The sequence below is a fragment of the Myotis nattereri genome (genome assembly GCF_964212035.1).
Source record: "Myotis nattereri genome assembly, chromosome: 1".
In the NCBI taxonomy this organism is placed as follows: domain Eukaryota; kingdom Metazoa; phylum Chordata; class Mammalia; order Chiroptera; family Vespertilionidae; genus Myotis; species Myotis nattereri.
This window is the reverse complement of record NC_138075.1, coordinates 114,667,819-114,685,814: the sequence shown is the minus strand read 5'-3', so window position 1 is coordinate 114,685,814 and position 17,996 is coordinate 114,667,819. Positions and strand designations below refer to the sequence as shown.

Genomic DNA, 17,996 nt, shown 5'->3' with positions numbered 1-17,996 from the left:
CCATTAACATGGACCTCTGGTTTATTCTGCCATCATAGAATCATCAGCACTAAACGCTTAACAGTATATCGGCAAATAGTAATAATGTAACAAAATAATTAAATCATCATGCAAATTTAGAAGGATCCTAGCAATTATTGTGCCCAATTCTCTATTTTTATTGCTGAGGAAACCAATGCCTAATGAAATGAAGTGAGTTATCTTATATCTAACTGTCTTCAATTGTGAATATTGGATTTCATAAGGAAACTGATTCTTGCTTTACTCTACTAGTTATGTTCTATTTCTCTTTTATACTCTCTAATAGTTACTGGTATACAATTTTATATAAAACAGGCATTAACAAAGCTTTTGTTATTGGGGGAAATGCTATATATAGATAGGGCAGTGAATAAAATGAAACTTGAACACAGTGTCAGAACTGAAGATTTTAATTTATTTTTAAAACCATCTACTATTTAGTCTATATAATACACACTGCCCTACCTCATTGATTTTTTTTGGAGGGGGCGGGAAAGGCAGAGAAATTCCAATTTAAAAAAAAAAAAAACAGAGACAAACATGCTTGGAAAAATATAAAAGCAATAAAAAATAAAAATAAAGCCTTATATATGGATCAACCAGATCATCTCTCTCTGATACTAAAATTTATTTTTAAGACATACTTGGAACCAGATTATAATATTTGCAGAAAAAATACAAAAAGCCACTTTCTTAATAATCATGTCAATGATTTAACTGCTTAAGAATTTCTTCCTTTGAGATGCCTGAACAATAAAAACAGTTAGTGCTAAAAAACCTGACATCTAAAGCCTTTATACTGCTCCACTTCCAATGAACTACAAACAATAGGATACATGTTTAGAAAAATAAAATGAAGTCAAAAGAAACCAACAACTTCACTCAATCATCTGTAAAATCCCAGAAACTCATTATTAATTATTCAACAAGTGGAGGGGCTGTTTTTCAGATACCTTGTTGTCCAAAACTTTATGACCATAAACCCTAGAATTATAATATAGTAAGCACTATGAAATATCAGACCTAGAAAAGGGGAAAGCGAGAATCACAGATAGAAATTGTAAGTGCACACCAACTAAAATAGCATCAAATACAGAAGCAAAAATAAACTAAGGGAATCGTGGGATAGAGAATGAACTCAGTGTCACAGAAGGAGGTGGCATTGTGCCTGAGCAGGATAAGGAGAAAAACACCTTGAGAAAATCAGTACTGAAACATGTCAAGCTCCAGGAACCAAAAGACTCACTAACAAAGTAGACTGTAGATCTGATTTTTTATTCTTCTCCCTTGTATCTTATTTAAGCCCATTTTATGAAACATTTTCATAAAGCTTAAAATAACTGGGGTCCTCGTTTGTTAATTCTTTGACTGGAAGACAAGCCCTAATCATTGCTTATATTTTGCATTTACCCGTCATCTTCCCCTATGTGCCTCTCCATCCTTCTTCAGCAGACTTTGAAGAAAAATAAGTGGTGCTAATTCCAAGGAAGGGCTGAACCAAAAGGGATGGAAAGGCTATCACAGCAGCAGAATTTCAGAATCTCTGTGCATGCAGCTGGTGTGTGGGGAGCTGTGATTAAAAAAAAAAATTTACCTGTTTTGTTTGTCTCTGGAATTAATATCTGCTCCTCTATCTATTAGCAGTTGACATATTGTTGGCCTACACATCTGAGTAGCTAGAACAAGTGGTGTCCGCCCATCCTAAACAACAAGAAAAATAAAAAGTATTAAGACAACAAATCACCCAAAACATAAAAGCTAGAACACAGGAGTTGAAATGAGAATAAACATAAATGGACTTACTACATCTTTGGCATTCACTGAGGCACCATGGTCGCAAAGCAGCTGTATGCTAGAAGGACAGTCTGCCATAGCTTTGAGGAACAAAGGAAAATGATAAATAATGAACAGCTGTTGGTAAGACATATGTGGTGTTTTGCTAGGTCCACATAAGGGATAAATTCTTCATTTTCAAGACTACCAAGCTTCACATCGCTCACTCTCAGTTTAGCATTATAAGCAGCAATTTTCTCTCTCTCTCTCTTTCTCTTTCTCTCTCTCTCTCTCTCCTCCCCTGGGTAATGATTAACAAAACAAAAAAAATGCAAGTGGAGTGGGACAATAATGTGTGGTGGTATATAGATGAACCAAAATATATACATCCTATCTAATAATAGACAAGCATGGTATTAACCATACCTCCGACACACTTCCCACTGGCTAATCAGGGCAATATGCAAATTAACTGCCAACCAAGATGACGGCCTGCAGCCAGGCAGCTGAAGCGAACAGGAGGCTTGGTTGCCCCAGTGATGGAGGAAGCCAAGGTTCCCCACCTGCCGCCGCCCGGCTCTGAGCTCCTGAAGCAACAGCTCCAAAAGATACAATGTTTCAATTATAGAAGCTAAAAGATGGCAGTTAATTTGCATATGCCAGCTGCGAGCGAAGACTGAGGACAACATGGAGGCCAAGTGGTACAGAAGGGAGCTAAGTAGAGGCCGCGAGGACAGAAACAGAGCCAAGGCTGCGGAGATGGGAGGTGGGAGGCGGGAGGGCAAGCCCAGCCGCAGTGGCTGAGAGCAGGAGGGGCAGCGGCTGGGAGGGGAAGGGGCAGCGGCTTGGAAAGCCCAGCCACAGTGGCTTGGAGCGGGAGGGGCAGCGGCTGGGAGCGGGAGGGGCAGCAGCTGGGAGGGGAAGGGGCAGCGGCTGGGAGCGGGAGGGGCAGCGGCTGGGAGCGGGAGGGGCAGCGGCTGGGAGCGGGAGGGGCAGCGGCTGGGAGCAGGAGGGAAGCTCAACTGCAGCCACTGGGATCAGAGGGCAAGCCCAGCCCCAGGGGATGGGTGCGGGAGGGCAAGCCCAGCCCCAGCCACTGGGATCAGAAGGGCAAGCCCGGCCACAGGGGATGGGTGCGGGAGGGCAAGCCCAGCCCCAATGACTGGGATGGGAGGGCAAACCCAGCCCAGCGAATGGGAGCAGGAGGGCAAGCCCAACCACTGTGGCTGAGAGCATAAGGGGCAGCGGCTTAGAGCAGAAGGGGCAGTGGCTTGGAGGGGAAGGGGCAGCAGCTGGGAGCAGGAGGGAATGCCCAGCCACAGTGGCTTGGAGCGGGAGGGGCAGTGGCTGGGGGCGGGAGGGGCAGCAGCTTGGAGGGGAAGGGGCAGCGGCTGGGAGTGAGAGGGCAAGACCAGCTGCAGGGGCTTGAAGCGGGAGCAAAGCCCGCCTCAGCGAGTTTCACTCCCTTCTCTGCTTTGCTCCAGCCGCACGAAGCCCTATTCTTGCAGGAATATTCCTGCAACGGGCCTCTAGTCCTATATAATAAAAGACTAATATGCTAAGTGTCAGGTCAACCAGTCCGCCATTCAACCAATCAAAACATAATATGCTAATGATATGCTAAGGCCGCTCAACCGCTTGCTATGATGTGCACTGACCACCAAGGGGCAGACACTCAGATCAGGTTAGCTTGCTGCTGAGGTCTGGCCAATTGGGACTGAGCGAGATGGGCTGGACATGCCCTGGAGCCCTCCCGCTGTTCCTCCGCGGCTGGCCAACCTCCCACATCTCTCCTTGGCCCCGATTGTGCACCAATGGTGCCCCTCAGCCTGGCCTGCGCCCTCTTGCAATCTGGGACCACTTGGGGGATGTTGGAGAGCCAGTTTCGGCCCAATCCTGCAGGCCAGGCCGAGGGACCCCACTGGTGCATGAATTCGGGCACCAGGCCTCTAGTCTAATCTAATAAAAGACAAACATGCAAATTGACTACACCTTTGCTACGCCTTAAGCCATGCCCACCAGCCAATCAGAGCGACTATTGCAAATTAACCCAACCAAGATGGCGGCTGGCAGTCACGGAGCTGAAGCAAGCAGGAGGGTTGGTTGCTATAGTGATGGAGGAAGCCAAGCTTCCCGGCGGCTCTGAGCTCCACTGAAGGCAACAAAGTTTCAATTATAGAAGATAAATAAACCCCAGATGCCTGCTTTCAGCCGGCCGTGGCCACGGAGCTGAAGCGAGCAGGAGCTGGCTCTGAGCTCCACTGAAGGCAACAAAGTTTCAATTATAGAAGGTAAATAAATCCCAGAATAAAAAAAGAAAAAGAAAAAAAGGAGAGGCTGGGAGCTTCTGTTGCTGGAGGGGCTTGGCCAGCCTGAAAATGGCCCTCAGCCCCTCCTCCAGACTGGCCAGGTACCCCAGTGGGGAACCCCACCCTAAAGGGAGTGTGGTCAGCCTGTAAACAGCCATCAGCCTCTCACCCAGGCTGGCCAAACCTCCATGGGGTGAGGGTCCCCACTGGCGGGGGGGAGGGGACTTGACCAGCCTGCAAACAGCCATCAGCCCCTTACCCAGGCTGGTCAGGCAACCCAGCAGGACCCCCACCCTGATCCGGGACACCCTTCAGTGCAAACGAGCCGGCCCCCACCCGTGCACCAGGCCTCTATCCTATATAATAAAAGGGTAATATGCAAATTGACCCTAACCACAGAATGACTGGGAATGACTGGTCACTATGACACACACTGACCACCAGGGGGCAGACGCTCAATGCAGGAGCTGCCCCCTGGTGGTTAGTGCACTCCCACAGCGGGAGCTCTGCTCAGCCACAAGCCAGGCTGATGGCTGCCAGCACAGCGGTGGTGGCAGGAGCCTCTGCCACCTCCTCAGCAGCGCTAAGGATGTCCAACTGCAGCTTAGGCCTGCTCCCCGCTGGCAAGTGGACATCCCCCGACAGAGGGATGTCTGACTGCCAGCTTAGGCCCAATTCCCCAGGGAGCGGGCCTAAGCCAGCAGGTGGTCATCCCCCAAGGGGTCCCAGACTGCGAGAGGGCACAGGCCGGGCTGAGGGACCCCTCTGAGTGCACAAACTTTTGTGCACTGGGCCTCTGGTATATTAATAACTGTCTAAGCTGAGTAAAGAGTATAGGTGTTTGCACTGGTCAGTGCTCAGTGGTTAGAACATTAGCCCTATGGACTGAAGGGTCTCAGGTTTGATTCCATTCAGGGGCATGTACCTCGGTTGCAGGCTTGATCCCTAGCCCTGGTCAGTGTGTGTGTGGGAGGTAACCAATTGATGTGTCTCTCTCATATAGATGTTTCTCTCTGTCTCTCCCCCACCCTTCCACTCTCTAAAAATCAATAGAAAAAATATCCTCAGGTGAGGATTAACAAAAAAACAACAACAAAAAGAGTACAGGTGTTTTAATATAATATTCTCTCTAACTTTATGTATGTTGGACATTTTCCACAATAAATAGTTAATATAATTTTTAAAAAGTGATTATCAATAATGTTGGATTAATTTTTTAAAAACTAGGAAAAGGTAGTAAGAGAACAGAAATATCATGTAGCATATTCATATTTTAGAAAGCAGCAAAATAATTTTTAAAATTCCATCAAGCATAGCAAATTAGCATTACAAATATAAATTTTTAAAAATTATTTTAAATTTAATATGTGAATTTGTCTTGATGATTCCATAAAAGCTTGATAGCACATCACTTGTGAATCTAAGCTTCTGTTTTTATTTAAGTAGCAATACAAAATTATCAGCAAAAATAAAAACTATATAGTGTCCTGGCTGGTGTGGTTCAGGGGTTAGAGCATCAATCCATGTACTGAAGGGTTTCCGGTTGGATTCCTCATCAAGGGCACGTACCTGGGTTGCAGGTTCGATCCTGGCCCTGGTCAGGGCACGTGTAGGAGGCAACCAATGAGGGTGTCTCTCTCACATCAATGCTTCTTTTCTCTCTCTCTCTCTCTCTCTCTCTCTCTCTCTCTCTCTCTCTCTCCCTCTCCCTCCCTCCCTCCCTCCACTGTCTCTAAAACAGCAATGAAAAACATATCCTCTGGTGAGGATTAAGAAAAATAAAATCTATAGTAACTCACAGGGGTCATTACGAGGCTTAAGTGATAATGTATGTAAAAATGCTTTGCAAATAATACCATTCTACACAAAAATGTATTGTGTAAAAATTAAACTATTATAAAAGCACAAAAAATATAAAAAGAAAAAATTGAAAGAAAATGTAGGAATAAAAGTTTAAAGGAAATTTGAAGTACAATGCATGTTTAATGCAAACCACTTTAATCTACTGCAGATAGTCCATATATGTGAGAAGAAAGGTAAGTATTTTTTTCTTTCTTTCTTTTGGCCTTCTAATAAACTGCAGGAGTGTCAGGTTTAGAAGAATCAAATGGCAGGTCAAACATTACATTCCAAAAATACTTAATATCCAACTTTTTTCTAAGTATTTTAAGACGCCTAAAGAATACAGATAAATTTAGATATACAACTAAGAGTAATAAACTCTGCGAAATGATTAGTATAAATATTTTTTAAAATATAGCATATTACAGTGACATGAAATTCAGTACTAACACCTCTAACCAAATAATCACCACCACCCTTAATTAAGAAATTACTACATGCTAGGCTCTATTCATGATTTAATCATAATTACTGCAGTAGTATTAACTTCACGTTTTAAAATTAATTTCAGAGAGGAAGGGAGAGGGAAAGAGAGACCGAAACATCAATGATGAGAGAGAATCACTGATCAGCTGCCTCCTACACGCCCCACACTGAGGATCAAGCCCACAACCCCAACATGTGCCCTCTGGGTTCACTGCTCGATGCTTAACCACTGAACAACACTGGCTGGGCTTAACTTTATTTTGAAGATGAGAAAAATGAAGTTCAGACATGTTAATTAGGTAAATGTAGTTTTCAAGAAAGAGAAAAATCTTCCTCCCATTTCTCCTGCCAATTCCCAAACTAACTCACTGATTCTCATTCTCTCTCTCTCTCTCTCTCTCTCTCTCTCTCTCTCTCTCTCTCTCTCTCTCCTTCTCCCACGCCCCCCACCCCCACCCCCCTGCTCCCCACCCCCACTACTGGAGATCCCTGATATTAGGTTTATTCATCTTTGGACTTTTCGTATCTAGAAAACTGACCAGTAAATATTGAATGAATGAATCTTTCTAAGCTGTACAATCTAAAAATATATATATTCAAATTTGAGTAAAAAAAATTATAATATTCTATTTCTCCATACAAATATATGCATGTTAAAACTTTCAAATTAATATAAGTGCCTAGCCATTTTAACAAATATTTCTTTCTGTCCAAGTGCAATCTTTGCTTACCAGCATCATGAAGTGCGGTTCTTCCCTGCAGGTCTGCATGTTCAGTGGGACAATTATACTGTTAAAATACAAAAACTTAGTCATCTAGAAGAGTTTTATTTTAAAATTAAATATCTGGACTCCAATTAACAGGTGTTAATCTTAAAATATTCCATTAAAAACACACCAAAAACTCTAGATAAGCCACTAAATATTTTCACATGAAACAAACATAATAATGTTATACTGTAAATTTAACAATATTTCACCAAACAGGAAAACATATGGCACATTACAATAGCCTGGTACATATAAACTACGTTATAGTTTGGATTTTGTATGTTTTTTTCCCGCATGGGTTAAAACATGAACTGAATCAGAAAAAACAAATGAGTTCTGCTGCTTAACTTAGTGGCGAAAATGTTTATGAAAATGTATGACTGGACCCTGTAACTGAAAATTCAGCCCACTAGTTCATAGAATTTTTTGGCTGCCTGATTACATGTTTAACTAGCGGTTAATATTATTTAGCTTAAGTTATGGATGCTTATTAAAAACAGATAGATCCTATGTTGTCTCGCTTTATCTTATTGCCATATACCAGACAACAGAAAAATTCCAATCTCCAGCTAATGTCAACAGGAAGGCCATGTCTTTTGTTATTTATTTTTAATACACTGAGTTATGCAATTCACTTCCCTCAGAGTTTTTGCTCTTTATTGTTCACATTCTTTCACAAATGTTGGAAAAAATATTATGTAAGCTAATAGTCAAAATTAGCCTACTATTTTCTTTGATCTCAAATTCCAAAAACACATTAAAAACACATCTATTATTTGCAATTAAAATAATAAAGCCAAAATATTAACCACTTTTACTACCTGTAGAAGTTTTTGTAGGCACAATGCATGTCCATACTTTGCAGCCAGGTGAAGAGCATTTCTTCCTATAAAAGAAATAATTTAAAATACATGAGAATTTTTCCACAGAAATATGATTCATTTTTTCAAAGGTAATTGACAGGATACTTAATTTGTAAGCATGCTTTCAGTTTCTAAGATGTTTCATCTGGGTTGATATTTTAAGATATAATTGTACACACCAAAAAATGAAGGTGGGAAGAAAAATTAAATGGTTTCCATGGCTTTGCTGGCACATATGCTCTGACTGGCATATTTCGCTTAGCATAATGCTCTCCAGTTCCATCCATGTTGTTGCAAATGGTAAGAATTCCTTTTATTAATAGCAGTGTAGTATTCCATCATATAGATGTCCCACAGTTTTCTAATCCATTCATCTGCTGATGGGCACTTAGGCTGTTTCCAAATCTTAGCTATTGTAAATTGTGCTGCTATGAACATAGGGGTGCATATATCCTTTCTGATTGGTGTTTCTGTTTTCCTGGAATATATTCCTAGAAGTGGAATTACTGGGTCAAATGGAAGTTCCATTTTTAATATTTTGAGGAAATGCCATACTGTTTCCCATAGTGGTTGCACCAGCCTGCATTCCCACCAGCAGTGCATGAGGGTTCCTTTTTCTCCACATCCTCGCCAGCACTTGTTGTTTGTTGATGATAGCCATTCTGACAGGTGTGACATGGTATCTCATTGTTGGTTTGATTTACATCTCTCGGATCATTAGTGACTTTGAGCATGTTTTCATATGTCTCTCGGCCTTCTGTATGTCCTCTTTCAAAAAGTGTTTATTTAGGTCCTTTGCCCATTTTTTGATTGGATCATTTATCTTCCTTTTGTTGAGTTTTTGAGTTCTCTGTAAATTTTGAAGATTAAACCCTTATCTGAAATATCATTGGCAAAGCCCATGCAGTGGGCCTTCTTATTGTTTTGTGATGGTTTCTTTTGCTGTGCAGAAGCTTTTTATTTTGATGTAGTCCCATTTGTTTATTTGCTCCTTAGTCTCCATTGCCCTAGGAGCTGTGTCAGTAAAGATATTGCTACGACATATGTCTGCTATTTTGCTGCCTATGGAGTCGTGTAGGATTTTTATGGTTTCCCGTCTTACATTTAAGTCCTTTAGCCATTTTGAGTTTGTTTTTATGTATGGTGTAAGTTGGTGATCTAGTTTCATTTTTTTGCATGTATCTGACCAAATTTCCCAGCACCATTTATTGAAGAGACTGTCCTGACTCCATTGTATGCTCTTACCTCCTTTGTCAAGTATTAATTGAGCATAATGGCTTGGGTCGATTTCTGGGTTCTCTGTTCTGTTCCAAGACAAAAACTAAACTCATTTCCCCTGAGAATGGAACAAGACAGGGATGCTCACTTTCACCACTCCTGTTCGATATAGTACTGGAAGTGCTAACCATAGCGATCAAAAAAGAAGAAATAAAAGGCATCCAAATTTGAAAAGAAGAAGTAAAACTGTCCTTATTTGCAGATGACATGATACTATACATAGAAAACCCCAAAGACTCCATCAAAAAACTACTAGACCTAATAAATGAATTTAGCAATGTAAAGGATGTCCCAAAATTCAAGCAAGAAGTAATTTTGATAGAAAACACAGGTTCATAATTAAAAATTGTAATTTTTTTATTGATTCATAAAGTATACAATATAGGGTTATGTATGGAATAGCATATCGAGTAAATGGCCTCCATGGCTTTGCTGGCACATACACACTCTTTTGTTATTGCCTGAGCAGCCGCATTTTCGAAGAATGGTCGGATGATGCCTCTAGCCCAAAATCCGCACCAAACAGTGACACGTAGTGGATGCATTTGTTTCTCAACAATCACTCGTGGATTTTCTGAACCCCAAATGTGACAATTTTGTCAATTAACCAAGCCATCAAGATGAAAATGAGCCTCATCAAAATTCAGCCACATTTATGCAAAACGGTCATGGAAAATTTCAACAAAAGAGTGCGTATGTGCCAGCAAAGCCGTGGAGGCCATTTACCCAATATGCTATTCCATACATAACCTTATACTGTATACTTTATGAATCAATAAAAAATTTACAATTTTTAATTATAAACCTGTGTTTTCTATCAAAATTACTTCTTGCGTGAATTTTGGGACACCCTTTAGCAGGATACAAAATTAACACCCAGAAATCTATGGCCTTTTTATACACCAGTAATGAAACCACAGAAAGAAAAAAAAACAAAACAATCCCATTTACCATTGCACCAAAAAAATTAAGATACCTAGGAATAAACTTAACTAAGGAGGTAAAAGACCTGTACTTGGAAAACTATAGGACATTGAAAAAAGAGACAGAGGAAGACATAAACAGATGGAAGAACATACCATGTTTATGCATTGGTAGAATCAACATCATTAAAATGTCCATACTACTCAAAGCAATCTACAGATTTAATGCAACCCCCATTAAAATACCAACAGCATACTTCAAAGATCTAGAACAAACTCTCCAAAAATTCATCTGGAATGAAAAAGACCTAGAAAAGCCACAGCAATCCTGAGAAAAAAGAACAAAGTTGGAGGGATTACAATACCAGATATCAAGCTATATTACCAAGCCACGGTTCTCAAAACTGCCTGGTACAGGCACAATAGGAATGTATTTATTTATCTAAGCATGACCTCATAGAATAAAATATTAAGGAAATTCTCTGTTCTAGGTCACCTCCTATTTACATGAATAACAAAGTAGAAATGCAAAGAAATAAGCTATCAAGAGTCCCAGAGAACTGAGAACAATCATCCTAATGAACAGAAAACTAACATACTCATTGAAGAAAAGCAATAATTGTGTTCAAATACTTAAGGTCTACCTTGTGATATGCACAAAGACTTACATTGTAAGATTTTAAAAGATAGCTATAGGTAGGACTAAGTTTAAGCAGAAACTGTGGTAAGGGTTAGACTTAAACTATCTTCAAGAAGTAATTTTTTTTATGTACTTAGCTAGCCAAACATAGAACAGGTTTCCTTGTGAGGCATAATAATTAAGAACACAGACTCTGACAGCGACGTATCCATTGAAAGACCCCGTGCCTCACAGTCTCATTGGGATGATGTAGGGTAAAAGGAGTTAGTACCTATAAAGCACTTCCATGTTCTGTGTCAGCCATTCTTGTTATGATCATTATTGGTAATGCTCTTGTTGTTATGAGGCAGTTAGTTCCCATCACAAAGCATATCCAACCAAATGCCAAGTGACCTTACAACATAGAGGATTCATATACTGAACAGAATGAGTATAAACTAAATGGCCCCGAATGGTTCCTCAAAACCTGAGATTTTAAGATACTATTACACTACCAAGACCAGCACTGGACTTCAGGTCTTCAATTGCTCATCAGTTCAGTAATCCTTTCTACTAAAGAATTAGGGTACTTGACCTCTCCCTCATGATACCTCAGAAGTAAATCTTTTCTCAACTACTTAAAAAACAAACAAACAGAGGAGAAACTAAGATGGCGGCATAGATAAACACCGGGAAATAGTCGCCTCACACAACGATTGAAAAATATCCCAAAGGACGGAGCAAGCATCATCCAGAACAACAGGAAGGCTGGCTGAGTGTAATTTCTACAACTAGAAGAAAAGAAAAGCACGCTGAGAGCCAGAGGAGCTGCGGAGGCTGAGTGCAGAGGTACAGCGGCGGCTCGCGCGCGCGGAAAGGGGGTGGCACCTGAGCACGCGGCTGTCTTTTTGAATCACAAGCTCCCGACTGCTCTGATCTCCGGTTCTGGGAAGTCTCTGGGGACCCAGGACTCATACGGGGAGAGGCTGGTCTGTCAGGCGGCAGCGGGCGAACTTGAGGGCGGCTTTCCCTCAGAGGTGCTTGCAGCCGTTACCGGGACACTGAGACGCACGACTCCGTGCGCGGAGAATCACCATAGCTGCTTTCTTCGCCCTTTGACTCCCTGAGACCCCGCCCCACCGAGGCTGCGGCAGAGGCTTTTGCATGTAAATGTACCTAACTGCAGCCGAGCCAGGCAGACCCGGAACTTCCAAGAGAAGGCCCAAGGCCCCGCAGCGGCTTGCATTGCTTCACAGCTGAGCCTCTTCGTGGCTCCTGCTGTGTGGCCTCAGGCAGGGGCTGAATTAGCACCTCCTTGGAACCAGGAGCCACTGTACCCAGTGGTCAGAGGGGGACCATTCTCCCACTTCAGACACAGCTGCTTCCCACAGCCAATTGGCCTGGAGGTCAATTCCTCCCAGTGATCCTACAACAACCAAGGCACCAAGAGTGCACCAAGAGTGTCCACCCCAGGTAACTGGGGAGGCTGAACCACTGGGCCCTACAGGATACCTGGCGCGCAGGGCCACTCTATCAACACAGGGAAGCAGCCAAAATGCGGAGACAAAGAAACAGGTCACAATTGGCAGAAACGGAGGAAAGCAAACGACTGGATATAGAGTTCAAGGCCACGTTATAAGGTTTTTCAAGAATTTTATGGAAACCGCCGATAAATTTAATGAATCCCTCAAGGAGTATAGTGAGACCATGGAGGACATGAAAAAGGACCAACTAGAAATTAAGCATACACTGACTGAAATAAAGAATAATTTACAGAGATCCAACAGCAGACAAGAGGATCCCAAGAATCAAGTCAAAGATTTGAAATACAAAGAAACAAAAAATACCCAACCGAAAAAGAAAAAAGAAAAGAGATTCAAAAAATATGAAGACAGTGTAAGGAACCTCTGGGACAACTTCAAGCGTACCAACATCAGAATTATAGGGGTACCAGAAGGAGAGAGAGGGCAAGATATTGAAAACCTTTTTGAAGAAATAATGACAGAAAACTTCCCCCACCTGGTGAAAGAAATGGACCTACAAGTCCAGGAAGCGCAGAGAACCCCAAACAAAAGGAATCCAAAGAGGACCACACCACGACACATCCTAATTAAAATGCCAAGAGCAAAAGATAAAGAGAGAATCTTAAAAGCAGCAAGAGAAAGACAGTCAGTTACCTACAAGGGAGTACCCATTCGACTGTCAGCTGATTTCTCAACAGAAACCATGCAGGCCAGAAGAGAGTGGCAAGAAATATTCAAAGAGATGAATAGCAAGAACCTGCAACCAAGATTACTTTATCCAGCAAAGCTATCATTCAGAATGGAAGGTCAGATAAAGAGCTTCATGGATAAGAATAAGCTAAAGGAGTTCATCACCACCAAACCAGCATTATATGAAATGCTGAAAGGTATTCTTTAAAAAGAGGAAGAAGAAAAAGGAACTCTTACCATTTGCCACAGCATGGATGGAACTGGAGAGCGGTTAAATACCACAGGATCTCACTCATTTGTGGAATATAATGAATAACATAAACTGATGAACAAGGACTGATCCAGAGACGGAGAGGCTTTGATTGGACTGTCGGGCCTTGGAGGGAAGGTAGGGGAGGGTGGGGGCAAGGGGGAAAGATCAACCAAAGGACTTATATGCAAGCATATAGGCCTAACCAATGGACATGGACAACGGGGGGGTGAGGGGATGAGCGGGGGGGGGGGGGGGGGTAGAGGGTACACATATGTAATATCTTAATCAATAAAAAATATAAAAAAACAAAACAAAACAAAAAAACAAACAAATAAAACCCCACAAAAATAAAAAATAAAAAAACACCAGAAAATTAAGGACTTCTCTTTTAAAATCATATTTAGGTCTGAATAAGAAAATTAGCATTAGATAATGCTTGTATCTTTCTGTTTTGTAATTGACTATGGAGGCAAACATACCTGCAGTGTCAGTGGTTGTAATATCAACTCCATTTACAAGGATGGCATTCAAACACTCAAGATTACCCTTTGAGGCCACCACATGGAAGCTAAAGAAAAAGAAAATATTTATTATGCCATAAAACTACCAAAAGTCAACTGAACTGTTACACTGATGTTACCTTTTATTCAATACACGCACACACAAATGTTTTAAAGGCTGGAACTCCTATATATTTAATACAAGGAGAAAAAACACTATCCCATATACTGAAAAACTCATTTTACCCCCAATATATATAAGGGGCCAATACTTTCTAGAAATACCTCCTTAGAACCAATGGAATATTCTAATATTCAATAGTCTTAATAATAGAAAATATGTACTATAAATCATTAACTCTATAGTTTATTATTTCAAGTTGAAGGCACTGGTGCTTGAAACTTAATAAACACACTGAAAATTTTCTATCAGCAGTGATATACTAGTAAATATAATAAATTAAATACATATTTTGCTTAGTTTCAAATACACTGAAACTGCCCAAACAAATGAAGTTACAGCAGAATACTAAGGCCAAAGACTCATCAAAATCCTATTCCTTCTTTTTAGAACTATCGCATTAAACCTAGGATAGAAAAGTCTTCAAAACAACAAACTAAATTACACTTAAAAACCATAAAAGAACTGGCATCATCTTCTTCTCCAAAAGTACCAACGACTACCATTAATTCTTCCTTTTGCTCATGGACCTGTATAACTGATTGATAGGTTTTTTCCTGTATTAGATATATAGGCGTTCCAGCCTTTAAACAGACATAATTGAACAATTTTCCTAATAAGGCAAGTAAAGCCTGCTTAGAAATTAACTTTAAGCCATCAAGTATTCCAAACACAAGATAAAATATCCCACTGTTTCTCTGAACATCTAACACTTTGTTAATCAAAATATATTTACAGAAATATTTGCATGCAATAAGAACTTACATTGACTGTACTCCACCAAATCTAAACTGGTAAGTAAATACAGAAGACTTGTTGGCAAGTGATACATTAGGTTTAAATAAAACTGAGGCCCTAAACAATAACCACTGTGGAGATGGCAGGAGATAAAGGATGAGTAAGTGCTGAAAAGGTGTCTGGATACAGAAACACTCTGAATTTCTCATCAGGGGTCTTTCCTGACCACATCATTTAAAGGATTTATATTTCCCCATTCCCGAAACCTCAGTACTCCAGTTCCCAACCCCACCTTTATTACTCTATATAGAATTACACATTTTGTAATATAACACATAAATTCAGGATTTATTTTCTTTATAGTCTATCAATATCTTCCCACTCAACTATAAACTCCATAAAAGCAAGGATTTTCGTCTGTTTTGTTTCCTATTATATTCCCAGAAGCAACCTAGTCCAGTGGTTCTCAACCTTCCTAATGCCGCGACCCTTTAACCTTTTGCAGTCCAATGTTATTTTTGGAATTCAAACAGTTTAGTCCAAATTAATTGATGGGATTGAATGTTGAACTTTTTAATGTTCTATTGCTCGACGTTAGACCTGCTCCTAGCGCCTGGTCTGTCGAGTCAGCCTCAAGGTTGGACCGAAAAGGCTTAATACAGTTCCTCATGTTGTGGTGACCCCCAATTTCATTGTTACTAATTGAACATAATTAAAGCATAGTGATTAATCACAAAAACAATATGTAATTATATATGTGTTTTCCGATGGTCTTAGGTGACCCCTGTGAAAGGGTAGTTTGACCCCCAAAGGGGTCGCGACCCACAGGTTGAGAACCGCTAACCTAGTTAGATGATGAGCCCTCACATATTTAAATAACTGAATGCTTAAAGACAAAATCTGGAGTTTACAAATTCAAGATCGTACAACATTTAGTCATGCATCTCTATGATGGATATAAATGCAAACTAGAGACCAAGCATTACTAATTAAACAGATTTGGTACAATTTGAATTAGAGAGAAAGAGGTATTTCTGATAAAAGGAATATAATATTCTTAAGAGTTGGATGAATTCTGCTTTTACGGGAATTAAAATGCTATAAGGTTGAGGGTATTAATCTCTTTGCAGCATAGAAGTGGGGAATTATCCTATGCAATGTACCATTAGAACCTCTTGAGGAATGGTAATTTCTTTCAAGCACAGGTTTTTATTCTCTCAACAATCTTAGTGATATTTTTTGTTTGCCCGTTTTCATTTCTTAGCTTACAAAATTTGGAAGACTTCTTTCTTCAAAATAAATCAGTATTATACACTAATGATGTACTAAAGGGTAGAAATCTCAACAATCCAAAATGCATTATTAATCCTGGTGTGCTAAAAGTAGATGTGCATCAGAAAGAAGATATAGCAATCACTAAATTGTATACAGAGTTGTCAAGGAAATTTGAAAAAAACTGCATTACAGAAATATTCTTTTACAATTAAAAAAGGCAATACATTTTCTTTTTTAAACAAGACATGTACTTCCACTTCCATAACAGAAATGCAGAAAATTTGGACAATCCCTACCTCTGAGGACAACTAGAAAAGCTACATAAAATATAAGACATAAGTATGAAGTCAGCAGTAAGCTAACAAGATAGTGAAAAATTATGAGGCCAGAGGCCCAGAGAGGAGGAGGGCTTGGTGTTCGAGGCTATTTTTGGCTAGGAGCAATTGCTAATTCCAGAGAAAACATCTGAAAAGCTGAACAGCACATCTGACAGCTTGAGGGATTGGGGAGATAGGAATTGGAATCCATAGCTCTCCAAGTGGCAGGGAGGTTTCTGGGTGAATCTGACCCTTTTGCATTGGCAAAGGACTGCAACCTAGGAGAGAGGTGAACAGGAAGAAAACAGATCCTTGCAGTGACTATGGCCAGGCTCCAAATATCTTGTTTTTGAAATTAGATTGAGTTCAAGGAGCACTTGTTGCTTTTGTCTTAAATTTTCAAATTAAACCCCCTCCCCCAAATCATCCAAAATAAAATTATTTTTATAATTATACATTATACACAAAATATATTTGTAACAGGTTGTATTTGACTAAGTATAAAATGCTTTAATTAAGGGAGAATACAGTTTGTGAGTAACAAAAGGAAAATATTTTATCCTATAAATCCCAGAAAGAACTCTATTTCTTATAGTGAAAACCTCAAAAATAACTCAAATATTTCACAAAATTATGTTCATAGTTCATCAAATTATATCAAGTTTTTATAACTCTGACCTTTAGTATAAATAATTTCACTCAAAATTGATCTAGATTCAAAAAAAACCTGAGCAAAAACTCAAGCAACCATTAATTCAAAACACTGAAAGCATGGACAGGCAAAACTGAAGAAAGGTTTCAGTGAAGATTTTCAATCACAAAGAAGATTCCCTTCATTTTTTAACATCTTGGTATTTAGGGAAAACAGGAAAAATGAAAAACAAAGTCAGTTTTAAATATTAAGATTTCACCATTTATACTGTGAGACCTATAAATAGCTTAAAATTTAGTCAAAATAGGAAGGAGTAGGACTCAAAATAACCAATGTTTCTGTAGCTATCAAATTGCCTACTGGATAAAATTAAAAGAATAAACTGAAACTTTTCAAACTTTATTGCTCTTAAAAACTATTTTTTAAGTCATGCTTTGTTATTTTTACTATTCTCAAATATCTAAGCATTCTAAGATAGTGACCCATATCAAGAACTATTCACCAAAATAATCCAGACTCAGAAGCATGGGACAGACTGTGGAATCTCAGAGAGAAGGGGTGGGAGGAGGAAGAGATCAACCGTAACCCATGGACCCAGACAATAGGTGATGAAGGCCAGGGGTAGGGGGTGAGGGGCAAGGACGGCCTAGAAGAGGACAATGGGGAGAAAAAGGGGACATATGTAATACCTTCAACAATAAAGATTTAAAAATAAATAAACAAAAGGATGTAAAGACATAAAAAAAGAATTAACTATCCCTTTCTTAATATTCATTGCTATATTTAATATCTGGTTGCCAGTCATGATATTCTAAATAAATTCATGCAAGTATAAGACTGAGAGAAATTTCAGGAAATGAGACTTTTCAGCTCTAACTTTGGAAGGTTTCCCAGATTTGGTTTTAACTGCTATAATTATAGATGATAGTAACAGAACCTAGAGTTTACCCTTTAACTCAACTGACCCCCATCCTAAGCAGAAA

General features: G+C 39.9%; 1 protein-coding gene across 1 annotated transcript in view; it reads right to left on the bottom strand.

Annotated features, from left to right (window-relative positions):
* The window catches only part of UACA (uveal autoantigen with coiled-coil domains and ankyrin repeats), a 119,846-nt gene that overhangs the window by 37,642 nt on the left and 64,208 nt on the right, over nucleotides 1-17,996 (bottom strand). Inside the window, exons 3-7 of the mRNA XM_081085268.1 lie at nucleotides 13,830-13,918; nucleotides 8,023-8,087; nucleotides 7,163-7,220; nucleotides 1,825-1,895; nucleotides 1,616-1,722 (exon numbers count right to left, since the gene is read on the bottom strand). Coding sequence (XP_080941394.1) covers nucleotides 1,616-1,722; nucleotides 1,825-1,895; nucleotides 7,163-7,220; nucleotides 8,023-8,087; nucleotides 13,830-13,918 — 390 coding nt within the window. The remainder of the gene's footprint in view (nucleotides 1-1,615; nucleotides 1,723-1,824; nucleotides 1,896-7,162; nucleotides 7,221-8,022; nucleotides 8,088-13,829; nucleotides 13,919-17,996) is intronic.